General features: G+C 34.2%; 2 protein-coding genes across 2 annotated transcripts; one reads left to right on the plus strand and one right to left on the minus strand.

The window, feature by feature from the left end:
* The first annotated feature begins 3,684 nt into the window (after positions 1 to 3,684).
* LOC115970534 lies at positions 3,685 to 4,683 on the plus strand. The gene is made up of 2 exons (XM_031090154.1): positions 3,685 to 4,210; positions 4,445 to 4,683. The coding sequence occupies exons 1-2, from the start codon at positions 3,685 to 3,687 to the stop codon at positions 4,681 to 4,683; spliced, it is 765 nt and encodes a 254-aa protein (XP_030946014.1).
* A 2,388-nt stretch (positions 4,684 to 7,071) lies between these two features.
* LOC115971040 (homeobox protein LUMINIDEPENDENS) lies at positions 7,072 to 18,419 on the minus strand. The gene is made up of 13 exons (XM_031090709.1): positions 18,007 to 18,419; positions 17,660 to 17,687; positions 16,853 to 16,983; positions 16,190 to 16,539; positions 16,004 to 16,097; positions 15,825 to 15,918; positions 15,264 to 15,393; positions 15,130 to 15,181; positions 14,997 to 15,040; positions 14,796 to 14,881; positions 12,277 to 12,708; positions 8,960 to 9,483; positions 7,072 to 8,320 (listed from the first exon to the last, which is right to left on the minus strand). The coding sequence occupies exons 1-13, from the start codon at positions 18,178 to 18,180 to the stop codon at positions 7,415 to 7,417; spliced, it is 3,045 nt and encodes a 1,014-aa protein (XP_030946569.1). The 5' UTR covers positions 18,181 to 18,419; the 3' UTR covers positions 7,072 to 7,414.
* Positions 18,420 to 20,538: the final 2,119 nt, after the last annotated feature.

Consider the following 20,538-nt stretch of genomic DNA (forward strand, 5'->3'; position numbering starts at 1 on the left):
GTTTTTTAGTGTAACTTCACTTGACTGCTTTGATTGAAAGTTTCAGTTTGGTTTCAAAAAAAAAAAAACAATTACTTTAATAGCATTTGTTAACATAACCTAAAACAGTGTATGCACACACTATTAGGAATTTTTTCATCAACTCATTAAGCTCAACTTAGTTAGAGTACCTACAGCAGAGGTCCCATATGTGTCAAATGCTAAATATTTGGCACATTTGGTACACCAAACACCATTTGACCCCATTTATCAGATGTATCATATCTCATATTTTTTGCAACATGTTACAGTAGAGTCACAAATTTGCCACGGTACGGAACGAGTGTGGCATATGAATTTATTCTTTTTTTATTCTTCTTTCTCTCTCATATCTCTTTCATCTTCTCCTTCAGCTATTCACCGCCTTCATCTCCACTCTCTCACATATCTCTTTCTTCTTCTCCTTCAGCTATTCACCGCCTCCATCTCCACTCTCCCATACTCTTTCTTCTTCCCTTTCCCCTTTTGTTCGCTCTCTCCTCTCTATTCTATCTCTGACGCTACCGATTTGCTGTTCTCTTCTTCTCCGAGTCGCCAATTCAAGAATCTCAAAGTCGCTAATTTCTTCTCTGTTCTATCTCAGAGTTGCCGATTTGCTATTTGCTATTCTCAGAGTCGCCAAATCGCTATTCTCAGAGTCGCCGAAATCCTCTCTACCATCGCCGATTCTTTGTTCAATCTCGGTATCACCGATTCGTCGTTCTACATCTACTGCGTACAGGTAAGTTCTCCGTCTTCTATGTGATTCTCTCGATATTTCGGTGTCTACTTCTATTCTCTCTATCTTCTTAGTTCATATGTGTTGTGTGCTGTGTGTTGTGTTATGTATTTGTTTCATTAATTCCAGCATTTAGGCTAAAACCATATGCACCAAAGATCTAATTCTATCATTTAGAATTTAGAATGATAAAGAGTGAAGCGTGGATTCACAAGTGTCTCTGTGTGTATTAAAGGTGAACCTATCGGTCACAATTTCACGAAGCCATATATATATATATATATATATTAATAAATCGTTTACAATAATTCCTGTTTTTGTGCATTTAGATATACATTTGATTTTTTATTTTTGGGGGGCCCTCTTTGGACTATCTAAATTATTTTTATCTACATATCTATTTAGAGCATAGACTCAAGAAATTATTCATCATTCACTGATATCATACAGGGGAATATTTCTCTTGAGGATGAACTTTTTGTTGTATCTAAAACTAGTCCCCTATTAGTCGAAGATTCTTCACTGAATGATGAAGTTGCCACTTCTAAGAAAAAATCAACACGTGGTGTCAACTTCAGTGCTGAGGAAGACAAGCTACTTGTAGTAACATGGCTCGATACCAATGTTGATCCTGTTTGGTAATGAGTAACATAAAACAACATTTTATGGCAAAGTTGTAAAATACTTTAAGGACCACAAGACTGATTCTACACGTAGTACTTTATCTCTAACAACCTGATGGTGAATGATTAATAGGAAAACAGTTAAATTTTGTGGGTCCTTAGCTAAAATTGAAGCAAAGAATGAAAGTGGAACCACGGCTTATGACAAGGTATAAATTTTGCAATGGTCTTTAATTTTTTTAGATTTACAACACAAATGAATTGTTTGAAAAAACTAATTATGTTATATTTATTTAATTTTTTTTAGATTGAGAAAGCAAGGGACTTGTTTAAAGAAATTCACGGTTACTTTTTTCAATTTGAACATTGTTGGCTAATCTTGAAGGATTTTCCAAAGTGGGCATCTACTATGCCTAGGGAAGAATCAAGAAAAGAAATGCCTCAAACTCCAGATTCAATAGATCAAGAAAGGGGGGTTAATGGCATTATGGATTTTGAGAGACCAATAGGTAGAAAAGCTGAAAATGTTAATCGAAAGAGAGAAGATAATGGGAAAGATATTGCAATGGAATATTTGAAAAAGAAAATAAAAATTCTTGAAGAAGGTTGTGCAACCAAAAAAGAGAAAGTATGTATCAAAGCGGAAAAGGTTTGCTTGCAAGAGTTGAAAGAGAATGAAAGAATTATGACGCTAGACACAAGTGGCATGAACAAAGACCAAAGAACCTTTTATGATGGACTCAAAAAGGAAATCCTTGCAAAACAAAGATCAAGTCATTCGTTGGGTCAAGATGATGGTGGTGATGTCTTGTTTTAACCTTATTTTGGTAGTAACTAATTTTAGGCCTTGATATGTATTTTGTGGCATTTTTTAGGTGTAGCTGATTTTAGGCCTTCATATGTATTTTGTGATCTTAGCAAAAGTTTTTGACTCTTTTATTATGTGATTTCGTTATAGATTCTAGTAGGCCACTACCACGTAAGTAATCCTAACATTTTAGCTTATATAAGATATCGTGTATTTTCTATATTTGATTTTATATTACTGTCATGCTTAATGCTGGTGCTGTGCTATTGACGCTATTGATTGGGCTGAGAGGCCAGTGTGTAAGTGCCCTGATTCTGCTTTGGTGTTGTATGTTGTATGCTGTGTTAGTGACTGCTGCAATGTAGTAGTATCAGTGGAGCATTGCAGTAGTGTGCAGTTTTACATTGGTTAAGGTTGTGTAGTAGGTATTAGATATATATGTGTGATAGATGATAGCAAATGGGGGATATTGCATGAAAATAAGGGATTATGTGAAACATTTGTCAAGAATAAGCCAGTATGTCGAACATTTAGGTGACATGCAAATGCTGGAAATTAATTTTTTATTTTATTTTATTTATGTTAATATATGATAAAAGATTATATATCCTTTTGTGTTTATGGATTGACCAATTAAATGTGTAACTAGTTATAGCTAACATTCATGAACATAGTATTGTGATGGTATGGTACATATAAAAGAATAAGCACATATCATATAAAATCTATAATTTGTTACTTTATTTGTTTTTTATTTTTGGTGGTCTATCATTCCTGAGAGTTTTGATTAATCGTTTTACATATAAACAATGGATAAAAGTTTATTTTTTATAAGGTTTTTATTTTTATTGTTGGGGTGTGGCCTTGGTTAAGTTGGTCTTGTGCTTTGTTGTTCAACTTATGATAGCTAGGCTAAGATGTTAAGGATAAAAAACATCATTTTGACTAGGATAATAAGGGAAAATAATAGGGGGACCCTGGATCATATCTTACTAGTGGCCTGCATATTATAGCTAGAGAAAGAGGCTTACGTTATTCAAGAATAGTTTTGAAATTTAGGACTACTATATTTCATGATGAATATTTGAAAAGAAAAGAATGAAATAGGCAAATTTATTAAGGGCAAGAGCTTTTAGTTGTCAACATGATTATGATTTATCTATGGTGATGGATAGGTAAATAAAAATCATTCAAAAAGTGGCAAAATGTGATTGCAACCCTTATGCACAGGAAGTACTCATAGGGAAGGAAAAAGCAAAAAAAGAGGATTAGAATCTAAAACATTTAGGAGCTTGCCCATTTACAAGGTCATATAACTAGATTGCATCAAAGCTTTGTGGCTTAGGGGATGATATAATGACAATTAAACATTAAACCTGCAATAACATCTTAATTGCAATCAAACCTTCTTTTAAAATTATTGATTTCATTTCATATTATGTTTCTTGCATCTATATTGATAATTGCTTTCTAATATTTTCTTCTAGTTTATCTCCATGGGTTGTTCTTTTTTTCGTGAATTGCTTGATGATAACTTAGATGAAGATGAGATAATTATAAAACTTCTCATGGGTTCGACATCACAACATAAGCATCGTCGGTATATCGATCATAATCATTTGGCAGGCCATAGAAGGCTTTATGATGACTACTTTGCCGAAGAACCTATATATCCTCCCGAATTATTTCAAAGGAGATTTCGAATGAGACGTTCTCTTTTTCTTCGAATCATATTTAAGGTAGAAGCTCATGAACCTTACTTTATCCAAAAAAGAAATGCTGCCAAAAAGCTTAGTCTATCTCCCCTTCAAAAGATGACCACTGCACTTAGGATACTTGCTTATGGAATAGTAGCTGATTCTATGGATGAATATGTGAGAATAGCAAAATCTACTGCAATAACTAGTATGAAAAAATTTGTTGCAGCAATGATTGTCATTCTTTCAGAGGAATACTTGAGGTCACCAAACAATGAAGACATCGTTAGATTATTAGCCCATGGCCAAAACCGTGGATTTCCAGGCATGTTGAGAAGTATTGATTGCATGCATTGGAAATAGAAAAATTGTCCAACTGCATGGAAAGGGATGTATTGTGGTCATATTTGTGAGCCAAGTATTATTTTGGAAGCAGTGGTTTCATATGATCATTGGATATGACACTCATTTTTTGGATTACCTGGGTCAAATAATGATATAAACGTGTTGGAGCGGTCTCATGTATTTTCTGAGCTTGCTCAAGAACGTGCTCCTGCAGCTAATTACTCAATCAATGGTCATGATTACATAATGGGATACTATCTTGCCGATAGCATATATCCACAATGGTCAACATTTGTGAAGACAATCCCAAGGCCACTAGGAGCAAAAAGAAAATTATTTGCAAAAGCTCAGGAGGCATATAGGAAGGATGTAGAGTGTGCATTTGGAGTGCTTCAAGCACGATTTGTAATTGTACGTGGACCTGCACAGTTTTTCTATCATGAAACACTATAAGACATTATGAAAGCATGCATAATTCTTCATAACATGATTATTGAAGATGAGCGAGATGAAGTTGAAGCAATGGACTTAGATTATGAACAAATTGATGAGATTTTATGTACACCAATGTCACGTGAGTCGACAAATGAATTTACGGAGTTTACTCAAGTTCATCAATGCATTAGGAATTAAGAAGTTCATTCTCAACTCCAAATGAATCTCGTTGAACATTTATGGCAATTACAAGGAGAGTCATGAAAACTTTTGTTTTGTTTATTTGTCTCCTCTTCTTTATGGAGTTGCCATTAAAACTTTTGATTTGGTTTATTTGTTTCATTTTGTTTATGAAGCTACCATTAAAACTCATTGGCTATGTTGTTTTGTTGTGTTAAGTTTAGTATTAGCCAATTGTTTGGTTGTGTTAAATTTAAGTACCATTTGTCATCAAGGAAGTGGCAAGCTCAACTATGTTTAATTCAATGGGTTTTGTGTGAGTTAATGTTATTGGATATGAGTTATTTGTGTAAGTTTTCTATGGACTACATTGGTAGTTTAGTTCAGTTGAAACAACTTCAACTTGACAGGTTGGCTTTTAGATTGCATATGTTTTTGGCTTTTGATATGAGCCTTGACAGGGTGTCTCAGTATCAAGATTATGAAGGTGATGGCTTTTGAATGTTTGGTCAGATGGAGTTTTGGTGGCTCTGAAAAAGGAAGGTAAAGGTTACAGGGTGCCAAGAGGAGGTTTGTTTGAGCTTGTGAGTTGTCCAAACTATTTTGGGAAGGATTATCCCAAGGGAAGAAAAGCTGTAATTCCCTTCTTGTATTGACACAAAAACTTTTCTCGTTTTGTTTTGGTTTGTAGGGATTCGGATGTGTAATTGCAATTAGTACTTTATAAACAAAGATTTGGATTTAGCTATTGATATTGATACGGCAATGATGAATTGCTTATCTTTTGATGTTTTACAATGATATTGATATTGATATTCGGATGATATTGACATTTGGATGTGCCTTCTTCTCAATTTTTTTTTTAAGGTGATAGGTTCTGAGGTTTTTTTTTTTTTTTTTTTTTTTTTGAAGTCCCCAAGTTCTGAGTTTTTATTTTATTTTATTTTGAAGGTGACAGGTTCTAAGGTTTTTTTATTTTTTTAAAAAAAATGCTTAAGAAAATATCCTTTTTTTAAATATATGACAGTTGAATTAAGAAGATTGTTTGAAAATGTTACCGTTAGAATAAGAATATAAGAAAATATGACTGTTTAGGAACAAATATTACCGTTAGGAACAAATAATAAAGAAAGAATAAAATAAGAATTAAAAAATAATATTTAAATGAAGTGGTAAAGATATAGAACATTTGATAAATAGAATATTGTAAAATGATATGGTAAAATAATAAAGTATACTTTTAGTGTGGTAAAATGGCATAATTTTTGCAACAGCGGCTACGGATGCTCTCATTGAGTAGGGTAGTGAATTCTAACTTTTTTCTCTCTTTTTTTTTTGGTGAAAATTATAACCTTATTTTTTAAAATAATGTGGATTTTCTTTTTCATAGGATAACAATTAAATTTTTGGTGCCCTAATTGCCAATTCTTTTTATTTTTTAATAGGAATTCAATTCTAAATCCTTTATTAGATGACAATAAATTTTATTAACTAAAATAGTTAGAATCACAATCATTTTCATTTCTTTAATAAAAGGAAGATCATATTTCTTCTTCTTCTTTTCACCTGTTAAAGGTGATTTTTTTTTAATATAGATATGATGATATTTTAACTTATAGTGTCATATTCATGATAATTATTTTTTATCATTTAGCTAAAATATCAATTGATATTTAATATCTGTAATATAAAGACCACAACTTGCTCATATGGCAAGTCATAAGAAGTGAAATTGTGAATCCACATGAACCCACCATTTGTACCCTATCACTCATAACTTGCAACGTGAGCAAGTTTAGCAAAAGTTATACTTCTAGCATTACTCTTTTAATACAGGCGAATCTCAGGACAACTTTCTCAAGATAAAACCTTCCTAGTTCTGCTAATGCTACTGTAATAACTTCAAATCCCATAAACCCATAATCAAGATCGGGTCGAATCCAGGCCCCATGCTGGGCCATTCAGTTCACAACATGTAAGAATATTCTGTCCATTTATGCATGTGCTCAAGCTTTTCAATGACAGCTTCAAGCAGAGCTATAATCATAAAATGTTGAAATTACAACTCTTGACCTGGCTCACAAGGCAACGGAACCCATAATTTTTATTCTTATTTTTAATGCTGAAAATCAAAGCAAAATAGTAAATCAAATTGGAATATGATCACGTTTTTTTTTTTTTTTAATTGTACTTTTGGAAACCAAAGTTTTTGAGATGCGTCAACTCTTTATATCAACAAGCCCAGTTTTCCAATTTAAGTTCGGGGTCAAACAAGCCCAGCCCAAGCTTTACTCGCTTATTATATCGGAGGGAGAAGAAAATATGAAATGTTGGAAAGCCTTTAGATGCTTTAACCCATTTAATAATCAATAAATTATGAACATCTTGGATCCCTGCATTGCAATGGCGTAAACAAAATCTACTTCATTCTAACATTGTCGTCATCCCAAAACCCATTCCAAGCCTGAAACCTCCAACTCCACCTCCACTATTCACAAATCCAACTCTATATCAGAATATAGCCAGTCAGGTAAGTTTAATAAGACCAAGATGGAATTTAAGTACAAACTCAATGCCTCCTGTCACGCCATTTTCTGTCTCCATACCTATTATGGTCCCGGTATCCAGAAAAGTTTCCCCGTTGTCTAGACCGGTCGGGCCTATTATTCCATCCGGGGTTCATTCTGGGTTCCGGGAAATTCCTTCCCATCATGTAGTCTGTACTTCTAGTAGGACTATTATCTGGACTCCATGACTCATATTGTTCTTGAGCCACATATTCATTTCTGTCCAAAAAAGGACCTGGCTGCAACACAGGCTGCCTAGATCCCCCACCCAATGAATTATAGTTATTTTGATTAGCTTGAGAATGATAATTTGGAGGCAGACCCTGGCTAGCTCTCCAAGAATCAGAGACAGGGTCCATTTTTCCAATTGGTGGCCTCGAAGGGTATAAAGGTGCAGGTGGCTGAGGCTCAGACAAAATGGATGATCGATGCAGTGATTGGGAGTGTGTTTGTGACCGTGTTGGCTGTGGCGGGAAGGAAGCATGTGCTCTCCCGGGTGTATTCAGTGTGACAGATACAGGTGCTGGTTTTATATTACTTGTGCTTTCAATCTGCAGTGCAGAAGGTGCAGCTGTAGTCAAAAAGTTACGCAAGGAAGCGCCCATGGAGGAAGAATTCCTCGAGGTTAAAACCATTTCCGATGCTGGTGTTGATCTTGCTGGGTGCAGAGAAGGCAATTGCCTTCCAGGTATGTTGGCAGTTGTTTGAGGGAGTGAGTAAGTATGCATTGCTGCTGCAAATTGTTGGGCCATTGATGAGGACTGTTGGGGTGGAATGAGATTAGCTTCTGTAGCTTGAGGCAGCATCAAGCTGGTGGTAGCCACTCCTGGCGAAGTGTAGGCAACTCTGTTAGCTACTGAGCTTGGCTGCATAAATGGATTCTTGGCAACTTCAGGTCTCCATCCACTCTGCAATATTATTGGGGACAAAAGATTTAATAAATTAGATAGCGAGAATTTAAATTCCTAAAATTTAAATATATAAAAAAATGAACCAGTAGCAATTAACTGTATTATATTTTTTATATATTATTACTAAGGTTTTTTTATTAACAATAAATTATTATTTACTAATTATTAGCACGAGATCCTATGAATTCGGTAATACACAGGGATTTACCATTGCAGGAAAATTTCGATGCCAGAAATGAACTAACTTTGTTCCTATTTTAGACTACACATCAAATTCCAACTGGCAAAGACATTTTTGGATGTACATAAATATCCATATAAACTCAGTTCAGATGGTTTATGGGGAATATTTCATAAAATGTATCCCAAACATGGGGTCCACAGATATGGACCCACACTCGTAAATTGGGATGAATCTTATCCCCACTCTCCACACCAACTGGTCGTGCCCACTAAAAGCATGAAATTTCATTTCATTATTGGTCTGATTGATGCCTTTACAAGAGGCAGCACTATTTGCTCACAATGGCACTGACAAAGTTGAGAGCAAATAGTGTCACCCTTGCTAATTTAGCAATAATTATTAATTACGTGAGATATCTGCCAAAAGTTGGAGCATGAGCCCGGGTGACCCACCGTTCCAGAATTGCTAGAAGGAGTTGGAGATGGAAGTGAAACTTCGACCTTCTCCTCCACTCTTCCACTATTAAAACTGCCCACTAAACCAGCCCCACCAGCCTTGATCATATCAAGCAATTTCACAGTTTCTTCACTTGATAAATTGCCAGCATGGCCAGAAGTCAAAGCAAATACCAATTCAGGGTTTTTTAGCAGCACTGCAAGCAACTCTAAATCTGGTTCGGCTGTACTTGAAACTTGACTCGATGGGGTTGCCAAAGAAACAGCATTGTTTACAACTTGATTAGTAGCAACCTGTGTTTCCAAGCTATCAGCATCGGGCGGCTGTTCAATTGGGACCTGAGGAGTCAATGTGTCATCATAATCCATTTCAATGTCCCACGGTTCCTTGGGGTTAGATGGTATTTCCTGGACTGTTTGGTAGATAGTTTCTTTCTCACGGCGGTTTCTGTTTTTCTGGACTTCAACCTCTTTGCTATTCTCACCACCACCAACACTCCAATGATCATTGAGTCTTATTTCTGCAGAAAGGAAAAGGACACAAAAGGCTGAATTTTGCAGAAAAGGTTATTGAAACACAAAAAACAGTCCTGAAGTTAAAAAAGAATTCACACGAAGCCTGGAGAGGATGAGAAAAACCAAGATAATTTCCAAATAGTAAAAAGTACTGCGTTCATGATTACTGCACAATATATACGTGGAGAAAACTTGGAGTTAATTAACTGGCCGTTGTCTTCTATAACGGGTAGGAGAAAAAACATTAAAACAAAATGAAGATAATGGTAAAAGTATTGCGTTTATGATTACACCACAAAATATAGTGGAAAATCTTGGGACTTTATTAACTGGGCGTTGTCTTCTATAATGGGCAGAAGGAAAAACAATAAAACAAAGTGAAGATTAGATTAAAAGATTATTGACGTCTATAATGGACTGCTTTGCACCTGTAAAGGTTGTATATCCAGAAAGCTTATGCGGCCATTCCCTTTAAAGGTCATAATTTTAGCTAGGGGTGATGTTAGGAATATATTACAAATTTTACTCCATATATCTTACAAACTGATGTTCCCAAAAAAAAAAAACCTTATGTCTCACAAATCACAATAACTAATTCAAAAATTCATCATATATTATCTTGTTGAAGTGGCACCAATAACATTTATCACAAATCACATTCATTGCAACATTAGTTTGTAAATATTTTGTAGTAAAATTTGTATGAACAAGGCTAATAGTGATTGATCCAGGTGTCATATTGCCAATGGCCTAAAGGATATTAACAAATCAGAAATTGCCAGCTAATTGCCAGCTAGATTAAAAAGTTACTGTTAAATTTTTTTAAGATAATTAACTAGCCAATTGTTAGTGAAAGCAAGCCATTTAAGTTAATTGTAATTAGACATGAGTGACATCTGAAAACTGGTAACAATTTACATTTAAGTGGGATTAATCTTATACTAACATCTGAAGACATCCATACCAAGGTACCAACCCCTCTAATCATTACTTGATGCCTACTATAAATTAAAAGGCTTAGAAGATTTTGCGGCTCTATATACTGCAAACATGTACATTTAGTCTCACAGTCAATGACATCCCACAATTTGGCTTCAACTACAAGACAGAAAGAAAAACCACTATGGACCTTAGACATCGTTTCAACCACAACTAAAACCCAGATCAGTGCTCAAATTTGCAAGATGAAAACCACACTCATCATTGAGCGGCAAAGTGATGGGATATTCAAAACACTGCATGGGAAAGGAATGATTCAATTTCAAATTCCTGGTTTTTAACTATTTAAGTCAATGGTAAAACACAAGCTGTCACTAAAATCATCAGATAAATAAAAGAGGAAGGGGGGACCTCATCTGAAGATGTGAAATAAGCTTGTAAAGTCTCTATAAACTCAGTTATATGCTAGGACAAAGAGAACGGAACAATTTTATTTTCATTACGCGCGCATACAATTTTACAAATTTATGCCACCAGCCAAGACATCTTCTCCACTAGAGAACTTCCCAGCAATGATACCATTGAAGCAACGGCATGCTCCCAATAGAGTTTGCTCCATCACAAGGATTTGCAGCCGTGCATAATTTACCGAGCACTTACATCAGCAGAGGTGGAATTTTTACCCCAGTTGAAATATTTAAATGATACTCATGCTGAAAGTCTAAGGGAATGGAGAAAATTTAAAGACCATATTCAACTACTACACATGTCACATATGAACATCTTTTGCCCAACAATCCAATAAATTTTTTGATGATTTATAAAATCCTCAGAAGATACACTGGTTTAATTGGGTTAATTAGTTCTGATCCATTGTCGAGCAAGGTCATTATGATTCAGGAAGCAATCCGTGAAGTCCAAGGTACAATAGCACATGTATTTAAAAGGAAAGTCTAAGCCATAGTGTAGACAAAAGTACAGGGAAAAAATAAGCCAAGAATTTAATATTCTGACACAAAAACAAAATAAAAAATAAAAATGGAGGGTCAGGGGTGCCCAAAATTTTCAAACTTGTGTGCATTTGCCATCAACTTTTTCTTTTAGGTTTTTTAGCTTATTTACTTGTGTAAAACATTTTAAAACCTCCATTTTTCTAGGTACGGATATACTTTAACCAACTTTTAGCAAAGTATCCTGCCCCAAAATGGTCCCAATACTTTAATTTCATTAAATATCAAGAGACTGTTGAGGTACATTTTTCTTTCTAAAATTACTTGAGAAAAACATAGGAACAAAAAAGAAAGTGTATACAACTGAAACAATGCTTAAGTTTAATGAAAAATGCTACATCCCCAACATTTTCACAACACTTTCACAATAAATCATAGGTGGTAAGTTGTTATTAGTTTTAATTTGAACTCTACCCCTGAAATTACATTTTTGCCCACTAATAATAACCTATAACAACTTGTCACTTAGAATTTATTGTGAAAATGTTGTGGACATCACATTTCTCAAGTTTAATACAGAAAAATAGCACAGTTTGTGATTCTGATCCTATTCATAAATTTTTTTTTTAAATTTAATTTAATTTAATTTAAATAAATAATTTTTTTTTAAAGCAAATGAAAGCAGTTGCAGGGGGTACTAGGAAAAAATAACATCTGCAGTTGAAAATGAGCATATGAATCTCCCTCCAGTGAAAATTGTGGGAGCACTAATGATATTCCTCTGTATTGTATAAGATTTGGGGAACTTCTCAAAATGGTCAGGTAATTTCGCTGTCAAGAGATATTCTTTCTACACAAATTATTGGCAAATAGCAAAAAAGAACCAACAAGAACTAAAAGCAGATGTACCTGGTGGTGTCTGCCATTGGATTTGAACCCTCCTGCACTTCTCCCATAAGGGCTCCTTTGAATCCATTCTCAACTTTGGATCAAGAGGAGCTTCCACCTTATTAGAAATTTTAGACGGGAGGATGACAGGTTTCTTTTGTTCCTCAATATTAGGCCGAACGGGAACTTTATATACTGGATTTAAAGTGCTGGCCTGAGTGGTTGAAGGTTTGTTCAAACCTTCAGTTTTTGATTCTTTACTTTCATTTGAAGAACCATTTTTCCCATACTTACTCTGCATAAATTGAGCACGCATCTTTGCCTTTTGGATATCATCAGCAGACATTGGACGCCCTTGATTCACAGGTGCTGATCTTGTGGCCTGCGTGCTTCTGCCTGCCATTTTTTGGCCTGGCTGTTCCACCAACTGAACTTTTCTGCGTTCTCTGGTTTCTGTTACCAGCTAAGGATATAAACTCTAATTCTTCCATAAATATAAAAACTGCATATGCAACATTCAAGTGCTTCTCTCACTTTTTCTTTTTTAATTTTTTTGGGGGGTGACATTAAGACAGAAACATTACAGAATACAAGAAAAAGCTTAGAGGATTATTTCCAGTCTTTTAATTTAGGATATTGATTACGGTCAAATCGCAGGGGTAAGATTGATTTCTCAAATTTTGAAACATCAAATGAAATATAGTCACAGTTTGTCCAGCATCACAACCATCTGGCAAGTTGAAATACATAGAGGCAGCTTCTTTAAGTGTCATAGGGAAGAAATCGAGTGGAAAGGGGAAACATTTCTTTTCTTAACCAATTTAGATGAAATTATTAAATGAATCCCCACATTGGCCTTTGCAGCCAAGTGAACCCTCCTTTTGTAGGTGGAGATGAGTTGTATCCATTATAGGTATTGGGGATTGTGAACTAGGGGTTGTGAGGGAATCTGAAGCCAATAATTTAGCAATCCAATCCACCACCTCTTCTCCAACATGAACTTATTAAACGGTAATCACTTTCATCAAATTGAGGTTACTACAGATTGGTATAGAACTAAAATTGCTACTTTATACTTTTGTGCTGCTTGGATATAGGAAGGTAAATCAAAAACAAAAATTACACAAGAATAAAACTTTTGAACTTGATTTTCTGTTTTTCCTCTTTCTTCAAAAACTTCCAAACTAGATTTTGTCCAAATGATAAATGTGAATCCCTCTTTCCCTTTAAAGAGTTGAACTGCAAAACATTTATTGGCAATACCATAAGATTTGACAATAAATAATCAATTTCACAATCTAAATGTCCACTTTTTTTTTTGGAGAAGAGAGAGAGAGAGGGGGGAGGGGGGTTCACAAACTAGAAGGCTAAAAATAAACAGCCAAAAAACCATACTTGACAATTCAAGAAAGGTGACAGCATTGTGCAAGATAATCATACCACTCCTGTCAATATTCTGTATTTATAAGAGGGTTATACTTACATGAAAGAATTAGCATTTGAATCAAATGCACCTTGTGATTGCCGAAATTTGACAGATTAATAACCAGCTATTACCCAAAACTTCTAAAACCAAGAAAATTATCTAACAACCCTTCTTATCAACATAACTTTAGTTAATTCACATTCTTTTGAGAGTATACATGTACTCAAAAAAGGAGAAATCTCCAAGAATGTAGATAACTGGTGTACTAGCAATTATATAAACATTATTACTTCTCCAAAACTAAAACTAAAAAACTAAAAATTATATAAACAAGTTCTACAAGGGCTTCAAACATCAAGGTTTCATCAGAAGTTGAATATATCTTTAGAGATGAAGTTTGGACATAATTGGTGAGGAAGCCAAGAGTCTTGTAGCTCAACTAGCACTTCCTAGTATTTCCAACATCAAGGTTTCATCAAAACTTAAATAAAACATCTTTGGAGAAGAAGTTCGGAGATAATTGGTGAGGAAACCAAGTGCCTTTTAGCTCAACTAGCACTCCCTAGTATTTCCAACGAAGACGTCCAAGATTTCAAATCCCCATCCCCCATTGTAACTATCAAAAAACATAATTGGTGAGGAATATAGTGTAGGTGGTGCATATATGGACCAGACAGTCACTGAACCAGTGTATATGGACCAAGAGTTTCAAATGTTAGTAAATAAAATTATCCAAGGTTTTTTTGGAAAACCCTTCAACCATCAAAGGAGAAATAAATAACATATAATCAATAGCAGAAAATGTATTCAAATTACATTTCCACCAGATTAATATGCCCTTGATTAATCCCTGTTGCCAATATTATAGATGACACAATAATACAAACATTTTGATTAAGAATGCACCAAGATAAGTATTACTAGATATCCCCGTGTTTGGGGACAACTTAGATTAAAAGTCAATCCTAATGAGAGATTTCATTCCTAAACTGATGAGTTTCTTTGTCCACTATTCTTTTATAAGCCTTCAAAAGCTGTAAAAAGTCCTTTTTTAAATTAAAATATTGAAGGAAAAAAAATCAAAAAGAAAACAAAATAACAATCTAAAGGATACGGGAAGAAACACCTAGGATCTGCTTCCTATTTGAATCATCTGAAGATGCCGTTAACAGTTTCAGTGCTTGTGGAGGGTCCAATTTCCTGAAAGAAAATTTAAGCTTAATACCTCCAAACTACCCAAATATAAGTTAAAGAGAGGAAGAGGAAGGGGGGGGCAACCAGCTAAATTACATCAGAATAGAAAATATATCTGCACCTTAAATTCTCTGAATTTCCGAACAAAGGAGCAAGAATGTCTTCCTGTACAGCAAGAAGGGAAAATTTGAAACACCACACAACATAAACCCTCTTTTAGCATATACATATAATAAATTTTGTGAAGTGCTTACAGGAATTTTCATATTGGACTGCCATGATTCTTCCTCCATAATATCCCCAATACTGCCAAAAAAAAATTTAGTGCCATTATTGGATACTGATTTCACAAATCTTGCAAGTGTAGGAGGTAAAGACATGCACTTGCCTCTGCTTCAGCATCATGTCATTTTGTATATCACTAGGAGATTTCATGCCATTAGGTTTCTTCATTGCTTGGCTTCTTGCTAATAATTTGCTCCATCTTGACAACAAAACCCTTGCCCTGTTTGATATGTCTGATCTTCAAATCAGATAAATGAGATTCAAAAATATTACAAGAAGCGAAAAGAAATACAGCAAAAGCACCCCCCCGGCCAAAAAAAAAAAAATCAATTAATAGATCAAACAAGTTAAATTATTTACATAAAAAAGGGCAAAATTAACACTTTCAAATCATATTGTTGGCATTAAGTATCTCAACTACATTGTTCGAGCATTAACAAAACCTGAGTTTAACATAGAAAGGAAGACAAAATTCAATAATTCCTATGCTCGACTTGATATCTATTCCAATCCGCAAAGTAACAATCGTATCAAGAGCAAATCACCAATTAAGCATCAAACTTGATATTTAACCCATCAATTTATAGTTTAACCATACAAGGTGAGCAAAAATGAGAGAGAGACAGAGAGAGAAAATGCAAAGTGACAAGGCACAAAAACACACCTGATGTCCTGTAAAACCGCAGCCTGTTAACACTCTGCAGTATGGCTGACATATGTACAGGAAGAGCTTTATGCAAAGGCAAATGACAAAGAACCTAGAAAACAAATTAACCATTAAAATCTTAAGCAATACGTATAAAGCAGGTATTTAGTAAATACCAGCATAAAATCTGCATTTACCTTAAGAATTACAAGAAGAACACTTGTTTGTTCTTCAATAGCTGCTTGACTCAACCATGTTGCTAAAATCATAACACCACCTTTAGTTAAAAACCTACAAAACAAGGTAGAGGATGGCTAAATCAAGCAAGGAAGACGAAAACACAAGAAGAAGCTGCCAACCTCAAAAAGTTATTTGACAAGTACCAACATAATACTGATGAATTTTGTATCTGCAATATCCACTCCATCAGTTTCACTTGCCCAGAAAATGTTTCTTCTTTCCGCATGAAATTAAATATATTTTCAACAAAATGTTTGTCTTCATCATCTAAGCCAGGTAAAGCTTCATCCTGTGTCGAGCAGGATGGTGCTTCTTCAACACTTGCAGGACCAACAGAGTTTAATGGAACCGGATCAATAGGCATCATAGGGTCAGAGCTTATTAGGGCACCATCATGTAGTTCTTTACATGTACTGGATCTCATGGCCTTCTCCCTTGACAACCGAACTAGTTTCCTTACTCTTGTACGTTGACTAGCAAAAAAATCACGAACCTATAAATCAATACAACACCAAGGTGTAAGAATTAACCAATCCAGATGAATGAATTGAAATGCTGAAATCAGGTTTTGCAATCATAAAGAAATCATTACATCTGCATCTTTAAAGATGATTACATGGGAAATGAAAATGTCCAGTTAGGACAAAACAAAAGAAGAAACAATTAGTGAAGAAAGACGCCATTAGTACAGCTTTATTTATTAACATCAATTTATTACCCAAGTTCCGGAAGGGCATAAAGGTTATTCACACATTTTGTTTTCAAAGCATTTAAAAGAAGGAGGGAGGCAATAAGAACTAAAAAACCTGTGTGACTGTAACGCCGAAAAGAGCACTGATCTCACGGGATTCCTTCTTACTAATAGCATCTTTAATGGAAAAAACTGATTGCATATACTTTACAGCCTTAGGATTTAGCAAATCTCTAGGCCTTTTTCCTGCAAAATCAACAATTTAGTTAGAGAAAGACCACGTGTGGGCCAAGACACAAATGACTTTTAGAGCCCATTTAGTTCATCTTGAAAACAACAACCACCTACTCAAAGAAGTAAGAACAATACATATTGAAAAACTTAACCTATGGTTTTAACCCGTTGATGAATAAATGAGCACAAAAATATCCATTACAATTCATTTAATTTGTCTAGTAAAAAACTAGCCTACAATTAGTGACAAATAATACATTTTAAAATACTTGAAATATGCTTTAGAGCCTTTATCTATTAAGAAGCAAAAATATAAAGAACAAAGAAAAGACATGAGATTTACAAAGGCAGAAAATTCATTGTTGCTTGAAAAAGATCTACACTTTGGTAATATCATAATTTATAACAACTGAAAAATGTAACTCATTCCTGACATAAAAGAGAAATAGACTAAAACCAACAAGCATACTTAAGATATAGATGCGTGTGTTTGTATGTGTGTTCATATATATATATATATATAAACATAGACCCTCACCAAAACACTTGTAAAATGGCAAGTACAAGAGTTAGGTCAAAATTAGGATACATTCTGGGAATATCTGCCTTTACATTCCAAAGAATATGAATATCACAAGAATCACAACCATCACGCCCCGATTATCAATCCCACAACCCCATTACTTACCAATTTTTATCGACAAAGCACCAGCCGCCTGCAAAATTGAATAAACACAAAAATGGAATTAAAATCACTGTAATGTTGAAATTACAAAGAGCTCTAATTGCAGCATAAAATGTATTAAACCATAACTCATAATCCATAATACAAAATTGAAACTTTGAACAGCATCTAAAAAAAGCTTCAATAAATGGTAAGCTATTCTTAGGTAAGCTAACTAGAAACACATTCTCATTAAGTAATAGTTTGTGAAGTTATATGTAAATTACAAAGAAACTGTAATTCCACTTGAAAATTTTCTTTTCTTGGGAAACGAACAGAACAAGAAACGAAAATTCGAAACGAGAACGCACCATCTCTTGGGAGAGAGGATTGACGCCGGTGAGCTTGCACTGAGTGACGACGATTCTCTGGAGGTCATCGATCTGATTGTGGAAGAGCTCCCTCTGCGAGTCGACGAACCTGGTGAAGGAATCGACGGAGGTCCCAATCTCTAGCTCCGAGAAGTCGTCCCTCGAGACCTCCATTGTCGAGCTCGAAGCTAGGGTTTCGGAAGCTCAACGTGGCAGAACTGTACGGACAAAGCATTTAAGGACCTGAAAACCAAGGATTTTTTTTCCCCCTCTTTTATATTTTTTGTTTTTAATCTTTAGCTGTAGAACTAGAAAGTTAGGGTTAGGGTAATTTCAATTTTTCAGAGAGTGAGAGAGACAGAGAGAGAGAAAGGCTGCGAATTTGGTAAGAGCGAAGCAGGAAAGTATAGCCCAGCCTCGCACGTGGATAAATTTCCACACGCGACCGCTAACTAACGTTGGCGGGTTCTTTATCCTGGTTTCGGGTCAATGACTCATGTCATGGTTTTTTTTTTCTTTTTTTTGAAAGCATGTCATGGTTAAATACTGTAAAAATAAATAAATAAATAACTTATATATTAAATAAATTTTTCAAAACTTTTTGTAGTTATTTTCGTATACATAACTTTTGTTTATTATATTTTGATACAAGATAACGTTGTATTATTTGATACAAAATATTTTTTCCCCAAATAGACCAAACCAAACAATAGGTATATATTTTAATTAATCAAAATTTAATATGTAGGGTTTTCTTTGCTTTCTCTATGATTTTGTAATGTTATGTATTTGGTGTTTAAGTGTTATTTATTATATAGCCTATAATGAAGGTCAACTGGGATCTTTTATTTTTATTATTATTATTATTATTATTATTATTATTATTATCATTTTCATCAAGATGTTCATGGTTTGAATCTTCTTCCGTCACTTATCACAAGACTGCTTGTAAGGCATTATTCGAAGTATGTGGCAGAGTTTATATTTCCTTAATTAATTTGTTGAGCGCATAACTACATAATTTGTGTATAAACATAAGCCCTCTCACGATTATGGTTAGGGGTGTGCAGTCAACCTGTTAATCTACCAAAATCGACCTAATCCAACCCAATTTGTTGGGTTGGGTCAATTTTTAGAGATTGGTGGGTTGAATTGGATTGTCAAACAAAAAATTTTATGATGGGTTAGGCTGAGTATGCATTAACAAATTTACAAATCCACTTAATCTAACCCAACTCACATATATTCAATATATATTTAAAAGATATATTATATAATTTTATTTTTATTTTTTTTGTTTGTCAACTATGTTGGGATAGAACCATATGATATCTTATTAACTTTGAAGCACTAATAAAATAGTTTGTATTAATTTGGTGCTATGCTCAAGTTTATTAGGTTATATATTTACTTTTATTTGTAGTTATAATGCTCAATTAAAAAATAATTTTGTCCAAATGGGTTCAATTCGATCCAAGTGGGTTGGTTTGGATTTTTTTCAACCTAACCATGGTGGATCGAATTAGCAAAAGCCTTCAACCCAACCCATATGCACACCTTTAAATTTAAAGTCAACAACTTTATAACAAGTATCATGAAGTGTTTGAGGAATACATGGTCAACAAGTACCGTAACTTTTTCTTTTATCTTTTTTAAACTATTGACTTATATACTGCACAACTTTTTAAAACTTTACTTTTTAAATTTTTCTAGTTATAATTGTAGTTTAACCGATTTTCAACAAATTGACAAATTAGATTGCGTTTGGAATAGCTTATATTAGACAGCTTCTTGTACTATTTAACTTATTTTTGCTACTATTCATAAGTCTTATTATATTTTTTAATATTATTCATGGGTCTCACTGTACTATTTCAGCTAACTTTTAATTTTTTTATAGTACTTTTAACTTTATTTATAGTATTTTCAGCAAAAAAATTTCAGTTTTAACTAAATAAATTGTTTCCAAAAGACATAATAAAGTTCTCATCTAAGTGCAGACTTATTAGTTTCCCAAGGTGTAGAGTTGTAGGTTGTTGTGTGTGGCTCAGACTCTATTACAACTATAATGGTCAATATATATATATATATATATATATATATAAACTTCACACACATATATAGTTTGACCTCTGATTGTGATTCTAATGTTATGGTTTGAGGAAGGATCATGTTGAAGGTTTGCTCTGTTGAGAGTTCATAGTCAACCCCAAAATTTTGGGACTAAAGTTTTGTTGTTGTAGTTGTTGTACATATGGTTTAAGGTGGCTCTTTTGGTTCTAAAGCATAACCAAAATAACCAGAATCTGTTAGATGCAAACAACAGAAAAAGTAGAAAGAAAAAACATCAAAGTACTCACACACATAGGGAAACAAGTTGGACTAGCTGCTTCCGTGGTCTGGTTTGTCACAAGTCCCTCTAAAATGGGAACTTAATTGGCTATTTATTATGACATTCACTTTAGGCTACATTTCTTACAATACTTCATATGACTCCCCTACAAGCCTTCTGCTTCAAAGTCACTTCGGTCA

The sequence above is a fragment of the Quercus lobata genome, chromosome 12 (genome assembly GCF_001633185.2).
Source record: "Quercus lobata isolate SW786 chromosome 12, ValleyOak3.0 Primary Assembly, whole genome shotgun sequence".
Classification (NCBI taxonomy): domain Eukaryota; kingdom Viridiplantae; phylum Streptophyta; class Magnoliopsida; order Fagales; family Fagaceae; genus Quercus; species Quercus lobata.